We start from the raw sequence: 21,609 nt of genomic DNA on the forward strand, positions 1-21,609 counted from the left end.
TCCTTACTCCTTTCTAGGTGGAACTCAGGAAAGATCTGCCCTTGTAAAAACATGGGATTCATTCAAATGAACTTTTATAAATAGTATAAAAACCTCGTAATTCTTAGCACCCCATACTACTTTTTGATTTTGATCATTCTGATTCAAGTCATTTTCAGAACTGAAAGTTTTAAACACCAATTAGGACAGAGGGCCATTTAAAATTTTTTCTTTGTTTCTTAGATTGTCACTCTCACATCAGGCCACCTGCTGTCACTGGGAAAAACACATATTTTTGTTAGCAATTACCTTCTTTTAGAAAGTTTGTGGGAGTTATGTTGTGAGCATTCCTAATGGTTCTTATTGAATCCAAGACCAGCTTCCCTTCAGTGACTTTTTGGTTTCTAAGAAAGTGGTTCATACTTAGTGTTTCATTCTCATTTTAAGCCTTAACCTGTAAGATGGTTTAAGTGCTGTGCAGGTGAAGGGTTACTTTTGCTTAAATAGCCAAAACACAGATTTGGGAATTATTCAACATAATATGTTGCAGTATCCAGCAATACATAATGAAACTGACAGCGTTCCCTCATAAAACCCAAAAGAAGTTAGTTGGTTTGATGCTGAAATATATGTGCATTGATGTACTTTAATTACATTATTGAATGCTGATAGGCTTGGGCAAAAAGTTCCTTTTAAGTCATCCATTTGATATTTGTAGAATGTTATTTACATCTCTGTTTTTGGAATGCAAAAGATACATAGGGAGTAATAGAGAAATTTAGATACCATTTGTCTTCAATCTTCCAAGTTTTTTCCATCTAATTAAACTGCATTATTAAGTTGCAAATTGTATATAGTGAAGAGGTATAGCCCCAAAGTATTCTTCTTTGGTCAGACTGCATCTAGGAATTGTTCTCACTTTGGCAAACTAGAACATATCCAGGGGAGGGCAACCAGAATGATAAGAGGACTGACTGAAGACTGTGGTAACAGGAGAGAGGATCGCTGGAAGAACTGAAGGCGTTTAGCCAAGATAAGAGAAAACATTTGGGGGAAAGGAAGAGAGAGAGAGAGAGAGAGAGAGAGAGAGAGAGAGAGAGAGAGAGAGAGAGAGAGAGAGAGAGAGAAAGAGAGAAAGAGAGAGAGAGAGAGTGTGTGTGTGTGTGTGTGTGTGTGTGTATGTAGAAATGGCATGTTAGTTCTTTTCAAGCATTTATATAACTGTCCTTTGCAAGGATTATATTGTTTTTTTTTGGCCTTAGAGGTCAAAATTAGAGAGTAATGGAAGAAAGTTATAATGAGGTGTATTCTGTCTCAAGGTGAGGAAAAACTTCCTAATGATATAAGCTATTAAAAAGTAGAATAGGCTGCCTTGGGAGGGAATAGTTAGTTCTTCATTCTGGGATAACAGGACTTGCACACATAGAGAGTTTATATAACAATTGAGACATTGTGTCCTAAATACCAAATAAGTTGTATAAGCATTAAATGCTGTAGGCATTTAGAGAAGCGCAGAAATCTAAGAATTAGAAGGAACCTCATGCAGGGACATCTAGGCCAATGTTCTGTTTGATATACAAATGTTCCCTTAACTTAATGGACTTGATTGAATTCTTTCAGAGACAGAAACCTGCCTCATGAATTAATGCCTTCCATTTTTCAAACAGTTTTAATTGTTAGAAAGTTCATAATATTATAGAATTTGAATTTGAAGGATTCTGAAGAGGTTGTTTATTTTGTAGATATATGACCATATATAAATCACTTAACCTCTTTGAATCTACCTTTCCTCATCTGTAAAATGGGGATAATAATAGAACCTACTTCACAGAGTTGTGACAAATGAGAGTAGTGCATGCAAAGTATTGTGCAAACCTGTTATTTGACAAAGTAGGTCAATGAAATGGTTTGTCCATAATCATCTAAGCAAGAAATAGGAGAGATCTCTTATACTTAGCTCATTGACTTTGTTTTAATGTCTACCATCCCCCCCGCCGTAGCTATTTTTTTCTTATATTAAGTTAAATTTATTAAGTTAATTATTAAATTAATTTAATTTAAATATTAAGTTAAAATTATTTTGCCTCTATGTGGATGACTAATAAAGCTGTTTCTCCAGCTCTAATTTCTTTCTTTAAGCAAATCCAGCTAACATCTGAACATCTTCACCTGGATGTCTTATTGATACCCTATAATTTATATGTATTAAATAGAATCTATCCTTTCTTTCCCTGATTCTGCCCCTCCAGTCAAATTCTTTCTTTTTTTATTGATGGTTTGATCATCTTCTCCAGTATTATCCAAAAATATAATCACATTTGACTTTTCCTGCTTTTTTATCTTCTATACATCCAGTCATTCAATTTTCAATCCCTTCTGCCTCCACGATCTTTCTCTCATCTCTTTCATACTGTTCACACATATACACAGCTCAGTTCGAACCTCCTCATCTCTTATCTGGCTTCTTATATCTTGTAATTAATCTTGCTGTGCCTAGTTTCTTTCCTCTCCAATCTGTCTTTAACTTTCTATGAATAATACAAGTTCTTACAGAATGTGCCTAATCTTTTTTTCCATAAGACAACACTTCAGACATTTAAAGATAGTGATCATAATCCCCTTCTTAATCTTAGTTTCTTTAACTAGCCCTTGCTTGGTATATTTTGCTGTGACCCTTTCTAGATTCATTCATGCTTGTCTGTGTCTCTCAGAAGAGAGAGAGATCATTGTGGGACAAGATTTTCAAAGAAGGTTCCCTGGGAAAAAAGGCAATTGAATTGGGTCCCAGAAAGTGCAGAGGGCTTAGATGGGTTAGGGGAGGGATAGCATTCTATGTGAAATGAATAGCATGAGCAAAGACTGGAATGAGCCTCACGTGTAGTGGGCCTGAGTACTAAAAGATTAGAGACTTTGAGGGTTAGGAAGGAATGTGAGGTTTTAGAAGACATTGAATAGTGTAGTTAAGAACAGCCATTTATCAAAGGGATGACCCATATGTGTCCCCAAGATATTTTCATTGGGTCCTTGAGATCAAAACTGTTTTAATGGTAATACTAAGGCATTTTAATTTCTAATATGGCAAAGACTGATATAACCCACATAAGCAAAAGATCTTTTTTTTGAAGGTGGTCCTCAATAATTTTCCAGAGTGTAAAAGGGTCCTGGGATCAAATAGTTTTTGGGATCAAAGAGTTTCCTAATTATTAAGTGCTGTGAAAATGCACATATTTCAATGCTCAAATCTTTGACTTTTAGATGAACAATTCTGTCCTTTGGAAATACATCTTGGAAAATCTTTGGAATACATCTGCTTGACAAAAGTAACTTGGTTTGCAATTTCGTTGTGAAGCTCCCAGGATAGAAGGTCTCATGAATAGAGACCTATGAGAGTGGGGTTTAGAGAAGGGGGAGGGAAGTAAAGTTATTTGGATAAGACTCTCTTAAGGAAAGCTGGAAGAAAGATCACTTTTCTTTTCCATATACTGTGAGCTAAATATACAGAGCAACAGCTGATCCCTATGTCCCTTGGGAAGCTCTGAGCAGCCAAGTGGGAGGACACTGCTACATACCCGTGTAGGTCACAAGTGTTGTTGGGGGAGGAATGGGAGAAGTAAGGCAGATCAGTCTCCTTTATGCTTTTAAACTTCTGAGTTTCTGAACATGTGAATTGTGATTTTAGTCCCATTCAGCTAAGATACACGAATATTTATTAGGCCTACATCTTGCATATATAAAACCCTATGTCATGTGCTAGGAATGCATATGATATGATTTAGGGAGTGAAAGTGCATTTACAACTTGATACAAGTGAGAATAATAACAGAAGTGTAAAGGAGAGAGACAAATGAAATCCCATGAGAATATGAATTGGGAAGGCTTCAGAGGAGTTGATATTGAGTAGGGCATTGAGAAGGGAGAAAAGGACATGAACAAATGAATTTGATGATGATGAAATATGAGCAAAGATATGGAGCATAAGTAGAGGGTAATATGAGAAAGGTGAATGGAGAGGCATTTTATCTTGTCTAGAAGTAAGAATCACCTGAAAGGTCTTGATAATGATAGTGAAAAGACCACCTTTTACTGGACTTTTTAAAAAAATGTCATTTAAAACTTTTACAACTCTATGACTTTGTATAGTTAGCTAGGTTTGTCAATTCTGAAAATGTTTCTAAGGCCTTTTCCCAAATTTTGTAGAACTTTATCTCATTTGTCATATTTAATTAACAACAGTATTTCACTTTATACGTTTATACTTTTTTATATTTTTATGCAATTTATACTCATTTTATTTTATCCTCACAGTAACCCTAAGATAATTATAGTTCAGTTCAATTTAATTCAACAAATATTTTAATGAATTGTATGTGCAAATGATATCTTCTTTTATAGTATCCCTAACAAGTAGTTACATAGGATCTCATTGAAGACATTTAGAGATGAGGAATTTAGTCCGTTACAGGACTAATTTTTCATTTTTGAATAATTTTGATTATCATAAAATTTTGTCTTATTTAACTAAAAAACTGCTACCTTATTGGTCCTATTTTCTGGATGGGGTCTGAATAAAGTAAAATAAGAATATCATCTCTCTTGCTCAGAAATACTTATCTTTTTAAAAATACAGTTTTTTATTTTCCTCTCCTCCAATTATATGTTAAAACAATTTAAAAATTTTTCTCATCTCCCTGAGATGATTAGCAATTAGATATGTTATACATAATAGACATCTTTTGATATAGCCTCATTTCATAGTAGCATAGATTTAGAACTGAAAGAGCTTTAAAGGCCAGTGAGTCTAATTTTTTGTTTTGCATGTGAGGGAACCAAGGTGGTTGGTGGTTGTCCTTTGTGCTCAAAGAGAACCAAAATGACACTACTGTGTTGAAGTGTCACTGTGACCAATTGTGGCTGATCAGACCAATATGAGCTTGGAAAACTCTATCACAGGTAAAGCACAAATAGTCCATATGAATATTTGTAGTGGAGATATCTCTAAATTTGCACGTCTTGCTTTTCTTTTGTGCTACCGTAATTCTACAGTAGCTCAGTTAGGAGGCTATTGTAATAGTTTAGGTGAGAAATGATAAAATTCCAGAATTAATATGATAGCTGTATAAGTGGAAATAAGGAGATAGAATATGATAGATGTAAAATTGATAAGATTTGATAACTTATTATATGTGGGGATTGAGAGAGAGTGAAGAGGAGAGAGAAGCGTGACATCTGGGGCTAAGGCCAAGATAGTAGAGTATAGGAAGCAGTCAAGCTTTCTCAATGTTTCCCTCCAAACAACTTTAAAATAATGCCTGCAAATTGAATTCCGGAGTGGCAGAGCCAACAAAAGATTGGGATGAGACATTTTTTCAGACCCAAGACAATTTACAAGGTTGGAAGGAGGAGGCTAGCCCAGAGCCCACAGAGTTGCAAAACCAGCTATTAGCCTTGAGGGCAATGACAATAGTAGCACCACCAGCAGCTTTAGGAGTTGTTATGCCAGAGAGAGTAAAGGAGACCTGATATCTGGTCAGAAGGAGATTACAGAGAACCCCTGACCCCAGACCAGGTCCTGTTTGGCAACTCCATTGGCCATACCCATTTCCGAGTCACAATTACAGGGTGAAGGGAGCACTTGCCCTGAAGAGCAATATCACTTTTTGTCCAAGACACCAGGAGCTCTGAGGAGCAGCATCCCTTGTAGTAACAGAGATCAGTGACTTCTCCTAGATGAAGACCAGTACCAGGAGAGTAGTGACCATATCTCTTCCTAGGTCACAATACCTAAGAAGCACTGAAAACTTTAAGCCTCTCAGAACTAGTTCTGAAAACAACAGTACAGAAAAGCCTAAATATTGGGACAGTATCCCTCATGCTGGGAAGAGAACCCAACTTTAATACAAAGTTCAAAGGCAAGAAGTAGACTGGAAAAAAATTGTTCAACAACAATAAAAAACGAACTGATCATAAAAAATAACTATGGTAACAGGGAAGATCCAGACACAAACTCAGAAAATAATAATGTCAAAACAGTTAATAAGCAAAACTAAAGCCCAAACAAACAACAAACTCCATACAAACAACAACAACAATAAACAACACCAAGAAAAAAGTGAGTTGGAGACAAGGTCAACAAGAATTCCTAGGAGAACTAAAAACTAATTTAAAAAAAAGTGATGAAAGAAAACTTGGAAAAAAAGTGAGTGTTGCCAGAAAATTATGAAGAAACAATTAATAGCATGATAAAAGCATGATAAAAGAGGCACAAAAAATACTGCAGGAAATAACATCTTAAAAAATAGAATTCAGCAAAGGTACAAAACTTTACTTATGAAAATAACTTTTTAAAAAAAACAGAGTTTGCCAAATGGAAAAAGAAATACAAAAGTTCACTGAAGAAAATAATTCTTAAAAATCATAATTGGCAAGTGAAAAATTGATTCCATGAAATATCAAGAAACAATTGAATTAAAGTCAAAAGAACGAGAAAATAGAAGAAATTATGAAATATCTCCCCCCCAAAAAAAAACCTCAACTAGAAAATAGATCAAGAGATAATTTAAGAATTATTGGATTGCCTAAAAATTAGTAAAGAAAGAATTTAGCTATCATATTTTGAGAAATTATAAAGGAAAATTTCCCCATTTTTCTAGAATGAGAGAATGAAATCTTAGAAAGAAACAATTTCAGTGTTGGGAAGCCACAGTCTGGAGCATACAAGATTTAGCAGGTACCATGTTAAAGGAATGGAGGATTTGGAATATGGTATTCTGGAAGGCAAAGAAGCTAGGATTGAATCAAGAAAAACATGCCCAGCAAAATTGTGTAAAATCCTTCAGGGGAAAAATTGACATTTAAAAGACAAGAACTGAATTGAAAATTTGATTTTCAAATATAAGACTTAAGAGAAACATAAAGAGGTAAACATGAAAGAAATTGTAAGGGACTCGATAAAGTTAAACTGTTTATATTCTTATATAGGAAGATGATACATTTAATTCCTAAGAACTTAATCATTATTAGAGCGGTTAAAAAGATTCTGTATAGACAAAGGGCATAGTGAATTGATTATGTTGGGATGAAATAAAAAAATGGATGATGAAAAAAGAAATATGCATTGGGAGAAGGGGGAAGGGAAAAGAATGGAGGAAATTATCTCACATAAAAAAGGCATAATGCAAGGAAGAGCTTTTACAGTGTAGAAAGAAATGGAGGTCAGGCAAATTCTTGAACCTTACTTTTACTTGAAATGGTTCTAAGAAGAAAGCATATATCTATACACTCAGTTGGGGATAGAAATGTAACTTACCTTCTCCTATTTGCTTTTAGGGTAAGAGAGAGAGGATAAGGGCACAGTAAAGGCAGCAGTAGAAGTCAAAGGGAATTTTGAGGAGGAACAGATAAAGATGAGAGATAAATAGAAGAAAATAGAGAAGGGAATGCACAGTTAGTAATCATAATTGTGAATGTTAATGAGATGAATTCACCCATAAAACAGGATAGCAGTATGAATTAGAAACTAGAGTCCAGCAATACATTGTGTAAAGGAAACACACTTGAAACAGAAAGACAGAGTTAAGAAAAGGTTCTGAAGCAATCATTATGCCTCTGCTAAAGTTAAAGGGCAATTATAAACTCAAAGTAAAAATAGAAAGAGATAATCAAGTTAACTACATCTTGCTTAAAAGACACCATAAAAAATGAAATAATATCAATACTAAATACAAACTAAACAAAACATTCTTAAAGGAAAAGTTAAGTGAATTCAAGAGGAAATATAGACAATAAAAATGTCTATTAGTAGGGAACCTCAACTTTCCCTTCTTAGAGCTAGATAAATCTAACCATAAATAAAAAAATACCTTACGAAAAGAATTTTAGAAAAGTTAAATAGACCTCAGAAGAAAACTGAATGGGAATAGAAAGGAGTGCATCTTTTTCTCAGCTGTAACTAGTACCTTCATAAAAAGTCATCAGTATTTGGGCATAAAAACCTCACAATCTAATGAAGACAGGCAGAAATACTAAATGCACCCATTTCAGACCAATAGGATAGGATACCAAAAGCATAGGATACAAAAAAAAGCAGGAAACTGTTTTCATAACAAATTTATCTGATAAAAGGCATCATTTCTCAAAATATATAGGGAATTGAGCCAAATTATAAAAATAAAAGCCATTCCCCTACTTATAAATGGTCAAAGGATATGAACAGCAATTTTCAGAAGAAGAAATCAAAACTATCAGTAGTTATATTTTTTTAAATGCTCTAAATCACTTGTTTAGGGAAATGCAAATTAAACTGAGATACTGTCTCATATCTCAAATCTATCAGATTAACAAAATGGAAAAAGAAAATGATAAATGCTTTAGGGGATGTAGAAAAATAGATACTAATGCTCTGCTGGTGGAACTGTGAACTGATCCAGTGTTCTGGAGAACAATTTAGAATTAAGTCCAGAGAACAGTTGTACAAATATATTTATAGCAGTTCTTTTTGTGATAGCAAAGAATTGGAAGTGTGTGGGGGGGGATGTCCTTCAATTAGGGAATGACTGAACAAATTATGCTGGAATACTACTGTGCTACAAGAAATGATGAGCAGCATGGTTTTAGAAGCAAACACAAGATTTAAATGTACTGAATGAAGGAAAACGAGCAGATCCAGAAGAACAATCTACACAGTAACAACAATATTGTAACAATGATCAAGTGTGAAAGACTTAGCTACTCTGATCAAGACAGTGATCCAAGTTGATTCCTAAGAATCTCTGATAAAAATACAAAAAAATTGTTGGAATCTTTGTAAAGATTCCAACATCTCCCCCTTTCTTTTGTTTTAGAACATAGGGTGGTCATGACTTCCCTGACCTTTTATTATCTCCAATATAGCCCGGTTAGCTTAGAGCCCTCCAAATGTCTCAAAATCCAAAGGTTTTGTCCTTTAGCCTCTGCCTCTGCTTTCTTCAGCCTCCAGCCAGCACAAAGATGGAATGAATCTCTTGTCTCCTTCACTTGGGGCTCGGCTAGCTTTCTGGTTAAAACATGTTAACCGTCTCCAGAGAGAGAACTGATGAACTCTTGAATGCTGATTGATGCATACTTTTTTTAGTTTCAAAACAAAGAGTCAAGTTCTCTTAAATTAAGTTGGTTGACTAAGTATACTAGACTAAAATGTAGACTTGAGTGAATATATAGAAACTCAGATCACTGAGATAATTGTAGAGAAAAAGAAGAAAATACTGTACATCTTTCTCTGAAGATATGCTTAAATTCTTTCACCATTTATCAATTGGGGTCTTACTCTTGTAAAATTGACTCAGTTCCTATGTATCTTAGAAATAAAACCTTTATCAGAAAATTTGCTGCAAAAGTTTTTCCCCCAGTTTCTTGCTTTTCTTCTAAGTTTAGCCAAGTTTTGATTGAACAAAACCTTTTTAATTTTATGTAATTAACACTATACATTTTACCTTCTGTGAACTTCTCTATTCCTTATTTGGTTATGGATTTTTCCATGATTCATTAATTTGCTTATGCTGTATGTCTAAATCATATACCCATTTTGAACTTATTTTGATAAACGCATAGGGTTTTTTTTTTTTTTTTTTTTTTTTTTTTTTTTTGCTGAATAGTAATATGGGGTACAACTACTTATAGGGGACAGGAAGTGAATTATGATCCTCTCAGGAAGCAGTTAAGTAGGAAGAGAACTTAAAGAACTAAGTATAACATCCAGGAAAGAAAGTGGTTAACAGTATTAAAAGGCAGAGAGAAAGTTAAGAACAATTAGGATGGCGAAAAGGCCACTGGATCTAGTGATTAAGAGGTCATTTATTGGTGTACTTGGAAAGAATGCTAAATAAAAGAAGCCAGATTCCCAAATTTTGGTACCAAAGATATTCAAGGATAGACACTTAATTTCTTTCACTTTTATCTCCACTAGTATCTTTTTCCCCAGGATCCTGTCTGGCATGGTCTCTTGATTAGCAATTAAGATTAGGTTTCTTTAATTGAATCAAAGTGTGTTTTGACTTGTAGATATTTGTTTGTCCAATGCTAATGGGAGAGGGCTAGTTGAATTTGACAGATTCCTTTTTCATAGACTATCAAGAGATAAAAAAAAATTTCAGTGGCCTACTCCTGGGCAAATGTTCTTTAACAATCACTTTTTTATAACTTCTACCCGTAGGTCTAGTTCTTTCCTCTGAAACCAAGAAGAACAAGTTCCATTCCTCTTTATTATTATAAGAGTCTTTCCAATACTTGAAGGCATATCATGCTTCTCCTTGAATCTTTTCACTAGCATTAATATATCCAGGTTTTTGAACTGATGGCCCTGTAATATGGTTCCTTCACCATTCATGTGTCACTAGCTCTGTATCACTCATCTCTTCCCAGAAAGCAAGCATAATCATGTGGAGTTTTGGGGATCTTGGACCCCAAAAGTATATTGAAAACGATGTCATGAGCTATCTCAAAAAATTTTTTAGACATAGAACTCCAAATCAAGAGGCAAAAACTACTAATTAGCAAGGAAAAGGGGAAAGACAAGTTCTCTAGTAGAAATATCATTAAGGCATGGCAAGTAGATTATGCAATGGCAGGTTAAATTCCAAGAGAAGTTAGCTTTTGTGACATTTAGCAAGTGGTCTCACCTCAAAAAGGAGTTAATTATAATAATAAGAAAGACATAAGTTACAATTATACCATTAACTGGTAGACAAATTCTTAAAAAGAGTTAGCTATAACAAGAAGAAAGACTCCGTAAGGCAGGAATGGCTGGTTAAATTCCAAGAGAAGTTGAGGAAGGATTTATAGGACAGATCTTTCATAGGGGAAATATAACCACGGGTTGACATAACTTGGTTTTCTGATTGAATACAATAAACTGAGGGGTTATAATGATCTTGTACATGTAAAGTGTTTAAAAAGGGACAAAAGGCCCACTTTTATGATATAATCTATATTATGTATAGATTATAGATAATCCTATCAGTACTCCTTCCTCTTGTCTCAGGGAGTAGCTGACCTTCTAGATTGTATACAGTAATTCAGGCTCTCTCTGTCAGTGCCCATCTAGCTACCTAGGATCCCATGGTCATTTCCTTTACTTGTAACTAATGCTTAATGTCCTAAGGCCTAGGTTTATATGACCTAGCACTCTTTTCCATGTGTGCCTACCCCGGTTTTGCACCTTACCATGTCAAGTTGGAATTATTAAAAAAGGGCATGCATTCAGTGATTTGTAAATTGTAAAAGGTTATACATATGTAATGTTGTTGATAGAATTAGTGATTTGCCTAGAAGGTAGACTAGATATCTTCTAAGAGATCAGCATAGTTTTCAACATTCATTTTTTTGCTAAGACTTTGTGTTCCAAATTTTTCAACTTCCTTCTTCTACCCCTCTCCAAGATAGTAAGCAATCTGATATAGGTTAAATATGTGCAATCTTTTAAACAAGTTTTACTCAAATACTTGGAGATTATAATATGTTATTTTAGTTGACCTAAATTTCATTCTTTACCAAGCTAAGTATCACCAGTTCCTTTTATATAATGTGGATTCCCAGTCATAAGATCCTAATCATATTCAGGAATGCAAAATATTTGTCAATGTCCACTATGATGTATTGGAAAGACACTGGATTTGGAGCCAAAGGATCTGGATTTTAATTTTGGCTCTAATTACTGCCTTTGTGATCTTTTAAGATCTCTTCTAGCTCTAAAAACTATTTCATAAATTTATGATCTTTTTCAAAATAGGACTCCTAGAATGGAATGTTATAATCCATATGTGGGGAGGGTACTATATTTTCCCCAGGTTCTCCTAATATGACTAGACCCAGATAGTGTCTTAGAATGTACAATTTTTTCATTGAGCAAGGACTGAAAGACTGGCCTAGAATGAATTATTTTTATTCAGTTAAGTGCTTTTTATTGTATTTGGAACTGGGAAAGGGAAGAAGGAAAAAGATTACTTAAATGGAGCTATGTGGAGATTACTTAAATGGAGCTATGTGGATACTCTACAGATCTTCCTTGCCTCCTTAATTGTGTGAGATTTTTATCTATGTCCTTCTATAAATGTTCATAGACTGCCTAGTCTACTTTTTTAGGTTTTCTAATTTTTAGTTAGTCTATATTTGTGGGAGGTAGGAATGCCATTAAAAACATAAGGAACTACTTAAATGAATCCATGAAAGTAGAAAAGTTTGGAGAACAATGAGTATTCCAGTGTTAAATGAGGATGAAGAGAGAGAAGTGGGATAGGACTTGGGAGTCTTCAACTTCTAAATTGAAGTGTTTGGCCTTTTCCCTGTAGACTAAAGATTCTGATGACATAAGAAGGAAGCTTGGAGACAGAACCATTGTAATTAGAAGACAACCCAAGGCAAAGAGACTTGTCCAAGGAAAACTGGAGGGCTCTGAACTAGAATAGATTCAAATATGAAGGCCTCTAGCTTGTCATTCCTCAGCTGTGTAGGCTTCCTGTGTGATGAGGATAGAAAAGGTATTTAATCACTGATCTCTAGATGTAGAGAGACAGTGGCTTGTAATTGAGCGTGTGCTATATGGTTGTTACATAGACTATAGAAGGTTATTTCCAAGTTCTTTGTGATTATTAACAGGGCCCATGAGTCTTTTGTAGCAATATAGAGATCTCTCATAAATACAGCTTTTGAATAAGCTTGGAGGTTATGAGGCCGAGGCTCGGATAACTTTTATCTGAGTGGTTCAGATTTTGTGTTGAGACTGTCTCAGGAAGAACTCACAACATGGTGACCTTTTCAGTTAATGGGAGATAACAAAGATAGCCACCTCAAACAGTCAATGAGAGGGGCGAGACAATGCAGATATAATATAGTTCTCTCTTCTAGCTCTCCTTCATATCTATATAGGTTGGCATACTGGAAAACATACTGGAAGAAGTCTTCTTTTGAGGCCCTTTCTCAACTTAAGGATTTGGGTCTAAATTTCTCTTTCTTTGTCTCTTTTGCTCTGTTTTGTTTTGTTTTCAGTTCCAAATTCTCTCCCACTTCTCTTTATCCCTTCCCATCCCATTGAGAAGCCTTCCCCAAAAAAGAAAAGATCCATTATAAATATGAACATAAAAATGAACAAAACAGATTCCTATGTAAGATGTCAAAAGGAAGAGGAAAGGAAAATATGCTTGTTTGTACTCTTAACTATATCACCTTTCTAGATAATGTTTCATCCCGAATTTTTTGCAGTTGTGATTGATCAGTGTTACTAAGTCTTTCAAAGTTGATTACCTTTATGATATTGCTGTTCTTGTATAAATTGTTCTTTTGTTTCCACTCACTTCACATCAGTGCATATAGGTCTTTTCAGGTTTTTCAGAAATCATCCCCTTTATTATATTATATTATATTGCAATTAAATGACACAACTTGTTCAGACATTCCCCAAATAAGTAGGAACCTCATAAACCCTCAGTTTACAAATTTTTGCTGCCACAAAAAAAGCTGCTGTAAATATTTTTGTATATATGGGTCCTTTTTGTTTTTATTTTATCTCTTTGGGGTAAAGATCTAGTTAGGGAGTCAAAGGTATATTCAGAGTTTAATGGGTTTGGGGGCACATTTTCAAATTACTAGTCAGAATGATTGAACTAGTTCATAGCCCCATCATCAGGATATTAGTATACCTGTTTCCCAGAGGTGCTTCAGCATCTGTCATCTTTTCCTTTTTTTTGGTCATCTTTGCTAATCTGATAGTGTGAGATGATAACTCAAATTTATTTTAAATTGCATTCTTCTATGTAATTTACATTATTTTTTCACGTGACTATTGATAGTTTTGATTTCTTCCTCTGAAGATATTCTTAAATTCTTTCACCATTTATCAATTGGGGTCTTATTCTTATAAAGTTGACTGAATTCCTATATATCTTAGAAATAAAACCTTTATCAGAAAATTTGCTGCAAAAGTTTTCCCCCCAGTTTCTTGCTTTTCTTCTAAGTTTATCTGTTGGTTTTGATTGAACAAAACCTTTTTAATTTTATGTAATTAACACTATCCATTTTACCTTCTGTGAATGTCTCTATTCCTTATTTGGTTGTGGATTTTTCCATGATTCATTAATTTGCTTATGCTGTATATCTAAATCATATACCCATTTTGAGCTTATTTTGATAAACACAATAGGTTTGTTTTTTGTTTTTGTTTTTTTTTTTTTTTGCTCTAGTAACTGGGATTCATGCGTTTTTCAAGTAGTAGATTGTTGTGTTCCTTTGCTTCTATTTATTGTGTGTATGTATGCCTAATCTGTCACACTGATGAATGTCTGTTTCTTACCCAGTAGCAAATTGTTTTGATGATTACAGCTTTGTAGGATAGTTTGATATCTAGTATTTGCTAAGCCTACTTCCTTCCCATTTTTTCATTAATTGATTTCCTTAATATTCTTGTTTTTTTGTTTGTTTGTTTGTTTGTTTTTGCTGAGGCATTTGGGGTTAAGTGACTTGCCCAGGGTCACACAGCTAGGAAGTTTTAAGTGTCTGAGGTCAAATTTGAACTCAGGTCCTCCTGACTTCAGGACTGGTGCTCTATCCACTGTGCCACCTAGCTGCCCCTGCTTTTTGTTCTTTGTTTTTAGCTTTATAAAGTGATTCTTTGATAGTTTGATTGATGTGGCACTAAGAAAATTAATGTAGGTAGTATTTTCATTTTCATTAAATTGCCTCAGTCTCCATATAAGCCAATTTTGTAGAATTTTTAGAACTTTATTTGTCTGGAGCGTTTTATAATTTTGTTCATATAGTTCCTCTTTGTCTTTTTTTTCAATTTTTAAGTGTTTTATTTTGTGTTTATCTGGACAATTTATATTTTTGTAAATATTATTTTCCATTCTATTTAGATTGTCAGTTTTATTGGTTAATATTTGGGCAAAACTCTTTAATTGTTTTATTTCTTCATAATTATTATGAATTTACCTTTTTCTTTTTGAATAGATAACTTATTTTTTCTTTTTCTCAAATTAGCTAGTGACTTATCTTTTATTGGTTTTTTCTTTGTAAAATCAGCTCCTATTTTTATTTATAAATTGAAAGGGTTTTTTTACTTTTAATTTTGTTAGTCTCTCCTTTGATTTCTATTTTGATGTTTATTTTTTTAAAATTGGCTTTTTTAAAAAAGTTTTTTAGTTGCATGTCATTTAATTGATCTGCTTGTTTTCTTTTCTGTTGATATAAGCACTTAATGAACTACAAATATTCCTCTAAATATTGTTTTGGCTGCATCTCACAAATTTTGGTATGTTGTCAAAGTTATCTTTATGAAATTGTCGTTTGTTTCTATAATTTGTTTTTTGACCTTTGAGATAAAGTTATTTAGTTTATAATTAATTTTTTTCTTTGTTTCAATAGTCTTTTATTAAATGTAATATGTATTGCATTACATTTCTACTTTTTTCAATTTACTTATGATGAAGTTTTTATGTCAATATATAGTTGGTATTTGTGAAAGTTTAGTATATTAGGGAAATAAGTATAATAATCCTTTCTATTTCCACTTACTATTCTGCAAATATCTAACATGTTTAACTTTTCTAAAATTCTATCTAGTTCCTAGTTTTTGATTTGGTTTATCTGGATTTAAGAAGGGTTAGTTGAGATCCATCACTCATTTAATTTTTCCTATAAGAATTTAGATATTACTTCAACAACAATACTATATGATAATCAATTCTGATGAACATGGCCCTTTTCAACTATGAGAGGAATCAAATCAGTTCTAATAGAGCAGTAATGAATTGAACCAGCTATACTCAGCGAAAAAACTCTAGGAGATGACTATGAACCACTACATAGATTCCCAATCCCTTTATTTTTGTTCACCTGCATTTTTGACTTCCTTCACAGGCTAATTGTACACTATTTCAAAGTCCAACTCTTTTTATATAGCAAATTAACTATTTGGACATGTGTACATATAATGTATTTAACTTACACTTTAACATATTTAACATGTATTGGTCAGCCTGCCATCTGGGAGAAGGGGTGGGGGGAAGGAGGGAAAAAGTTGGAAGAAAAGGATTTGCAACTGTCAATGCTGAAAAAATACCCATGCATATATCTTGTAAATAAAAAGTATAATAAAAAAATTTAGATATTATGCTATTTGGTGCGTATATGTTTAGTGTATATATCTATATGTTGTTATTATTAAAATTGATATTGTATACTTTTAACAAAGTTGACACTTTGACACTGATTATCTCTTTTAATTGAGTAAATTTTTGCTTTTGCTTTGTCTTGAGATTATGGTTGTTATTATGCTTCCCCCCCCCCCCTACTTCATCTCAATTGTAATAGATTCTGCTCCATCATTTATTTTAACCTATGTTGTTCTTTTTTAAATGAATTTATTGTGAACAACTATTTTATTTTGGTTTTTAATCCATCCTTCTATACTTTTTGACTTTATGGTTGAGTTCAATCGATTTACATTCACAGTTATGATTCATAATGGTATATTTATCTCCATCCTATCCTCTTATTTTTTTTTTCATTGCCTCCTCTTTGAGTCTGTTTTGCTTTTGACTAATGTCTCCCTTCATCTTTCTTCCTTTTGCTTCCTTCTTTCTCCCTGAACCCTTTCTTTTCCTACTTATACTTTAAAGATATCTTTTTGTACCCAACTATGTATATGCGTATTCTTCCCTCCTTTACTCAGTTTAGATGAAAATGAGTATTGTCTCTTCCCTCCCTTTTGTCATTCTACTCCATTGTATAAATTACTTTTTTGTACACCTCATTTATGTGAGATAATTATTTTTTCTTTTTCTCTTTCTTCCCCTCTCTCAGTGCATTCCTCTTCCTCACCTATTTCATTCTTTTTTTTAAAAAATCATCCAACCACAACAAAATTACACCTAAGGCTTCTTTCTAATTAGACTCCCTCTTTAAGTCCTGGTGATGAGGACTGATTTATGATGAGGACTGTTTATTATATCCTTATATAAGAATACAAACAATTTAACCTTATTTAGTCTCTTATGATTTCTCACTCTATGCAGCTCTGGTCTTTTCATCAGGAATATTTGGAAGTCTTCTATTTCATTAAAGATCTACTTTTTCACTTTATAGGACTGTACTCAGTTTTTCTATATAGTTTATTCATGGTTGTAAGCCCAGACCCTTGTCTTCTGGAGGGTCATATTTCAAGCTTTATGTTCCTATGGTTCATGCATTCTTTTAGCCTACTTCTTGAGTTTGTAATTTATGATAATGTTGGGCTCTGTATATTTCATGGGTGGATGTTGTCTGGTTTATCCTCTTAATGTCCTTTTGATGTTTTCATAATTCTGCCTGGAGATCCGCATGTTTTCAGTGCTCCTTAGAGTCGTGTGATGGAGAAAGAAGACCTGCTGGTCTGATTTCTACAAGTTCTGACTTGGGTTTAGGCCTGTCAGTTTTTTTCTGGTTGGTGTCAGCAGACTACTGCTTTACTCTCATTACTGCCTTCTGGGAATGACTAAACTATAATCTGGTCTTTGGCCTGAGGCACTGCACACTTCTCTCAGCAGTATCCCATAGTTGTCATTTGCTTTTCAGAACTTGTTCAATGCTCAGTATATAACCAGGGGCAACACTTAGAACTACTTCTCTCCACCCTGGATCTTTGACACAACATTGGATAGTGGATAACAGAGCTGCCAGGTGGCCATCATTTCTGCACTCAGCATTTGCTCAGAGGTCTCCTGTGATGTCTTTCTGATACCTTACTCGAGCCATCTCTCAGAGCTACAAAGTTTCTCACCACAGCTGCTATATGCTCCTGCCAGTCCTCTTCACCAGTGTCATAGACCTCTCTATCTCTCTGAGTTGCCTTGGGCTAGAAAAATGACTCATTGTAATTTCTTGGCTTTCCTGATCGGAATTTAATCTTGAACATCTTTTAGATCTTTGTTGAAGAGTGAGAAGTGAGGGGAAGAACTAGACTCTAATCCTCCCTCTTTGCCATCTTGACTCCATCCTGAATTACTCTCTATAAACAAATCTGCTAAAAGGTCCTAGAGCCTAGCACAGTGTCTAGCACATAGTAGGCTTATTACTAGTCTTAAAACTACTATTAACAGGCACTACTTTTCTTTTTTAAATCTCTTCATTACTCAAGGCCTTCTTATGATCCTAATTGCATCTATTTCACTACTTTCCTTAGCCATTATGCTTTTTCACCTTGTTGCCATGTATTTTGTCATATCTCCATCTGTGGTATTGACAAGAAAAGCAATGGATCTGATAGTCTTGTGTTACTGTCATAGGCTGGTTTTAGCATTTGGAGTTGAAGAATTATCCTAAAATAGCCCAATGAAACTTATTTACCAAATAGACATTTAGCATTTACTGCATGTCCAAAGATAAGACTATCTGGTCTCTACTCTCAAGAAGAAGACTAGATACAAAGATGGCAAGCCTTATCAGGGTATATTTAAATACGACCAGAAGAAGAGTCAAGGGATTTCAGAGGCTGATAAGATCACTCATGGATGAAATAGGAAAAGATTCCTACAGGGGATATATTTTACTTCATTTGTCTTATGTGTTTGTGTGACTTTTGTGCATTTCTTTCTCAGTTTTTGAGGGAAGATCTCAACTACCATGACCCAACAGTGAAGCACAGCACGTTCCATGGAGAGGATAAGCTCATCAGTGTGGAGGACTTATGGAAGGCATGGAAGGCCTCAGAAGGTAAACCACTGGCCCATCAAAACAGGGGGAAGAGGGACCTGACCTTTTGTCCTGAAGTGAATAGCCCTTAGAAAAGGCCAACTCGTGAAGAGAACTCAGAGACTAAAGTGCAAAAGGGAAGGAGAAGACATTTTTGAAGGTAGTATTATAATGTTCCCAAATGAATACAATTGTATTATAGTTCATATTTGTAAAATGCCTTAACATTTACAAAATACATTCATTAAAGAAATAGTAAAAAAAAAATTATTCCCATTTTACAAATGAGACAATAGAGGTCAAGAAAAGCAAAGTGACTTGAGCAAGATGAAATAGTAAAGATCTCAGTTAGGATTTGAATTTAGGTTTCCTGATTTTTAGTCTAAGGTTCTTTTTATAGCACTTTGAATACATGTAGACAATTATGCTGAGAGAATGCATTGATGCAGAAGTTGTAAGACACTATATCCCTGTTCTCATACCATTCATAGACTTATAGGAGGGTATGACACATAAATAACTATAATGTAATAAATCATGATGGTTGTGTAAGTAGTACAAACCCGGTAACTTCTGAGGATCGGACAAAGATCAGGAAGTCAATGGACCAGAAAAGGTACCCTGTTGGACATGACATTTGAATGGAATCATGAAGTATAGATTGGATTTTAATAGACATCAGGGGAAAATGATATTTCATTGATAAGGAATGGCATGAAGAAATGTAGAGGAAATGAAATGTTAGATATGTATGGCAGTTAGTATGAGGATCACCCTAGTTGTAGTACAGGACACTTAAAGCTATAAGCTATAAGGAGAGATTTGTTCTGGATCTTCTAATCTCATTGAAGATTTCGGCTGAATGAATTTAGGGTTTGTGCTTGTAAGCTTTTTTTTTCCTTCTTATTTTATTGTTGAACCCTTGGCCAAGGTTCAGGTTTCCCAAGAGAGTTCTTGAAGAGAATGACAGAATGAATTCTGTTAGTTCTGCCTGGTTCTAGCTTCTCTTTTTCAAGCTTTCTCTTATTTTATATTAGGTACTCTAGCAGGATGACTACTTCCCATGATCAGGCACAGAATATTGATGATTGGGCTTTAAAAATCCAAGAAGAAATTTTATCCAGACTATTACATTTCATTATTGAGGAGAGGATCCTTATGTTCTGGAGAAGCATTGAGTTTCAAACCTAGACAGGGCCACAAAGATCATCATTTCCAATTTTCTCAATTTCCTGATAATTTTATTAAGGCTGAGAGAAGGAAAGTGACTGACTCAAGGTTGCAAAATCAGATAGTGTTTCAGAAAGAAAATATGTAGTTAAAGTATTTTCATGGAGTTTGCATTTAATATTGACATATCCTTGCACCTCCTCTAATTTTCCAATCAGTGTCTAGGGTTAAAAAGGCAAATTCCTGGTAAAGATTTCAATATAATGTCCTAATTTTCAAAAAAGGGAAGGGAATAGATTTACATAATTTTAGGATAGTGAGTTTGACTTCACTTTTTATCAGAGGTTTGGAACTTAATATTAAAAGGATGTGTTTTTTAATATCTAGAAAAGGAAGTCATTATTAAGATCTATCATAGCCTTTTTAGAACAAAGCAAAAGCATTCCTTTATTTTTAAGAACAGCTTTATTAAATCTGTAGACTTAAGAAAGACTTTTATGCTGTCCTTTTGAAGAAGATAGGTGTTGACTCCATGACAGTTATGTGGATATATGTACTATATCACAGAACTGTTGTGGGCAACCTGCTCTATAAACTAGCTGTTAGGAAGAGCTGATGAAATGTGTTCATGGGAATACTTTACTGTTGGGATTGCTGGGTTTTGGAGTCAGTTATTCCTGATACTGTCACTGGCTTTTGGAAAATCTTGGCTGGCTATGTCACTCTTTGGTTTTATTGGCCTTTCCCTGAAAGAAGGATATCCACAAGAAACCTATTCTCTATTTTTCTTATTAGGGAACGAAAAGATCAGAAAACCACTGGGGCAGATCAGTTCTGCGCACTCCTTTACCCACCTGTCTTAGCAAATGATGTAGTTTGATGATTAGGGAAATTTGCCAGACAGGAATGAGTATGTGTATATATATATATTAGCTTTTTTTTTTTTTTTTGCTTTTTAAAATTATTATAGCTTTTTATTTACAAGCTGTATGCATAGGTAATTTTTCAGCATTGACAATTGCAAAATCTTTTGTTCCAACTTTTCCCCTCCTTCCCCCTACCCCTTCCCCAGATGGCAGGTTAACCAATACATGTTAAATATGTTAAAGTATAAATTAAATACAGTATATGTATACATGTCTAAACAGTTATTTTGCTGTACAAAAAGAATCAGACTTTGAAATATTGTACAATTAGCCTGTGAAAGAGATCAAAAATGCAGGGGGACAAAAATAGAGGGATTGGGAATTCTATGTAGTGGTTCATAGTCATCTCCCAGAGTTCTTTCGCTGGGCGTAATTGGTTCAGTTCATTACTGCTCTATTGGAACTGATTTGGTTCATCTCATGATGAGGGCCACATCCATCAGAATTGATCATCATATAGTATTGTTGTTGAAGTATATAATGATCTCCTGGTCCTGCTCATTTCACTCAGTATCAGTTCATGTAAGTCTCTCCAAGCCTCTCTGAAATCATCCTGCTGGTCATTTCTTACCGAACAATAATATTCCATAACATTCATATACCACAATTTATTCAGCCATTCTCCAATTGATGGGCAGTTTCCAGTTTCTGGCCACTACAAAGAGGGCTGCCACAAACATTCTTGCACATACAGTCCCCTTTCCCCTCTTTAAAATCTCTTTGGGATATAAGCCCAGTAGAGACACTGCTGGATCAAAGGGTATGCACAGTTTGATAACTTCTTGAGCATAGTTCCAAATTGCTCTCCAGAATGGCTAGATGTATTCACAATTCCACCAAC

General features: G+C 34.3%; 1 protein-coding gene across 8 annotated transcripts in view; it reads left to right on the top strand.

Moving 5' to 3' along the window:
• STIM1 (stromal interaction molecule 1) overlaps positions 1–21,609 on the top strand; it is a 231,482-nt gene that overhangs the window by 127,495 nt on the left and 82,378 nt on the right. For all 8 annotated transcript variants that reach the window (XM_051987497.1, XM_051987494.1, XM_051987496.1 and 5 more), the window contains exon 3: positions 18,579–18,693. In XM_051987497.1, coding sequence (XP_051843457.1) covers positions 18,579–18,693 — 115 coding nt within the window. The remainder of the gene's footprint in view (positions 1–18,578; positions 18,694–21,609) is intronic.

Source organism: Antechinus flavipes, chromosome 3 (assembly GCF_016432865.1).
Source record: "Antechinus flavipes isolate AdamAnt ecotype Samford, QLD, Australia chromosome 3, AdamAnt_v2, whole genome shotgun sequence".
Taxonomy (NCBI): Eukaryota; Metazoa; Chordata; class Mammalia; order Dasyuromorphia; family Dasyuridae; genus Antechinus; species Antechinus flavipes.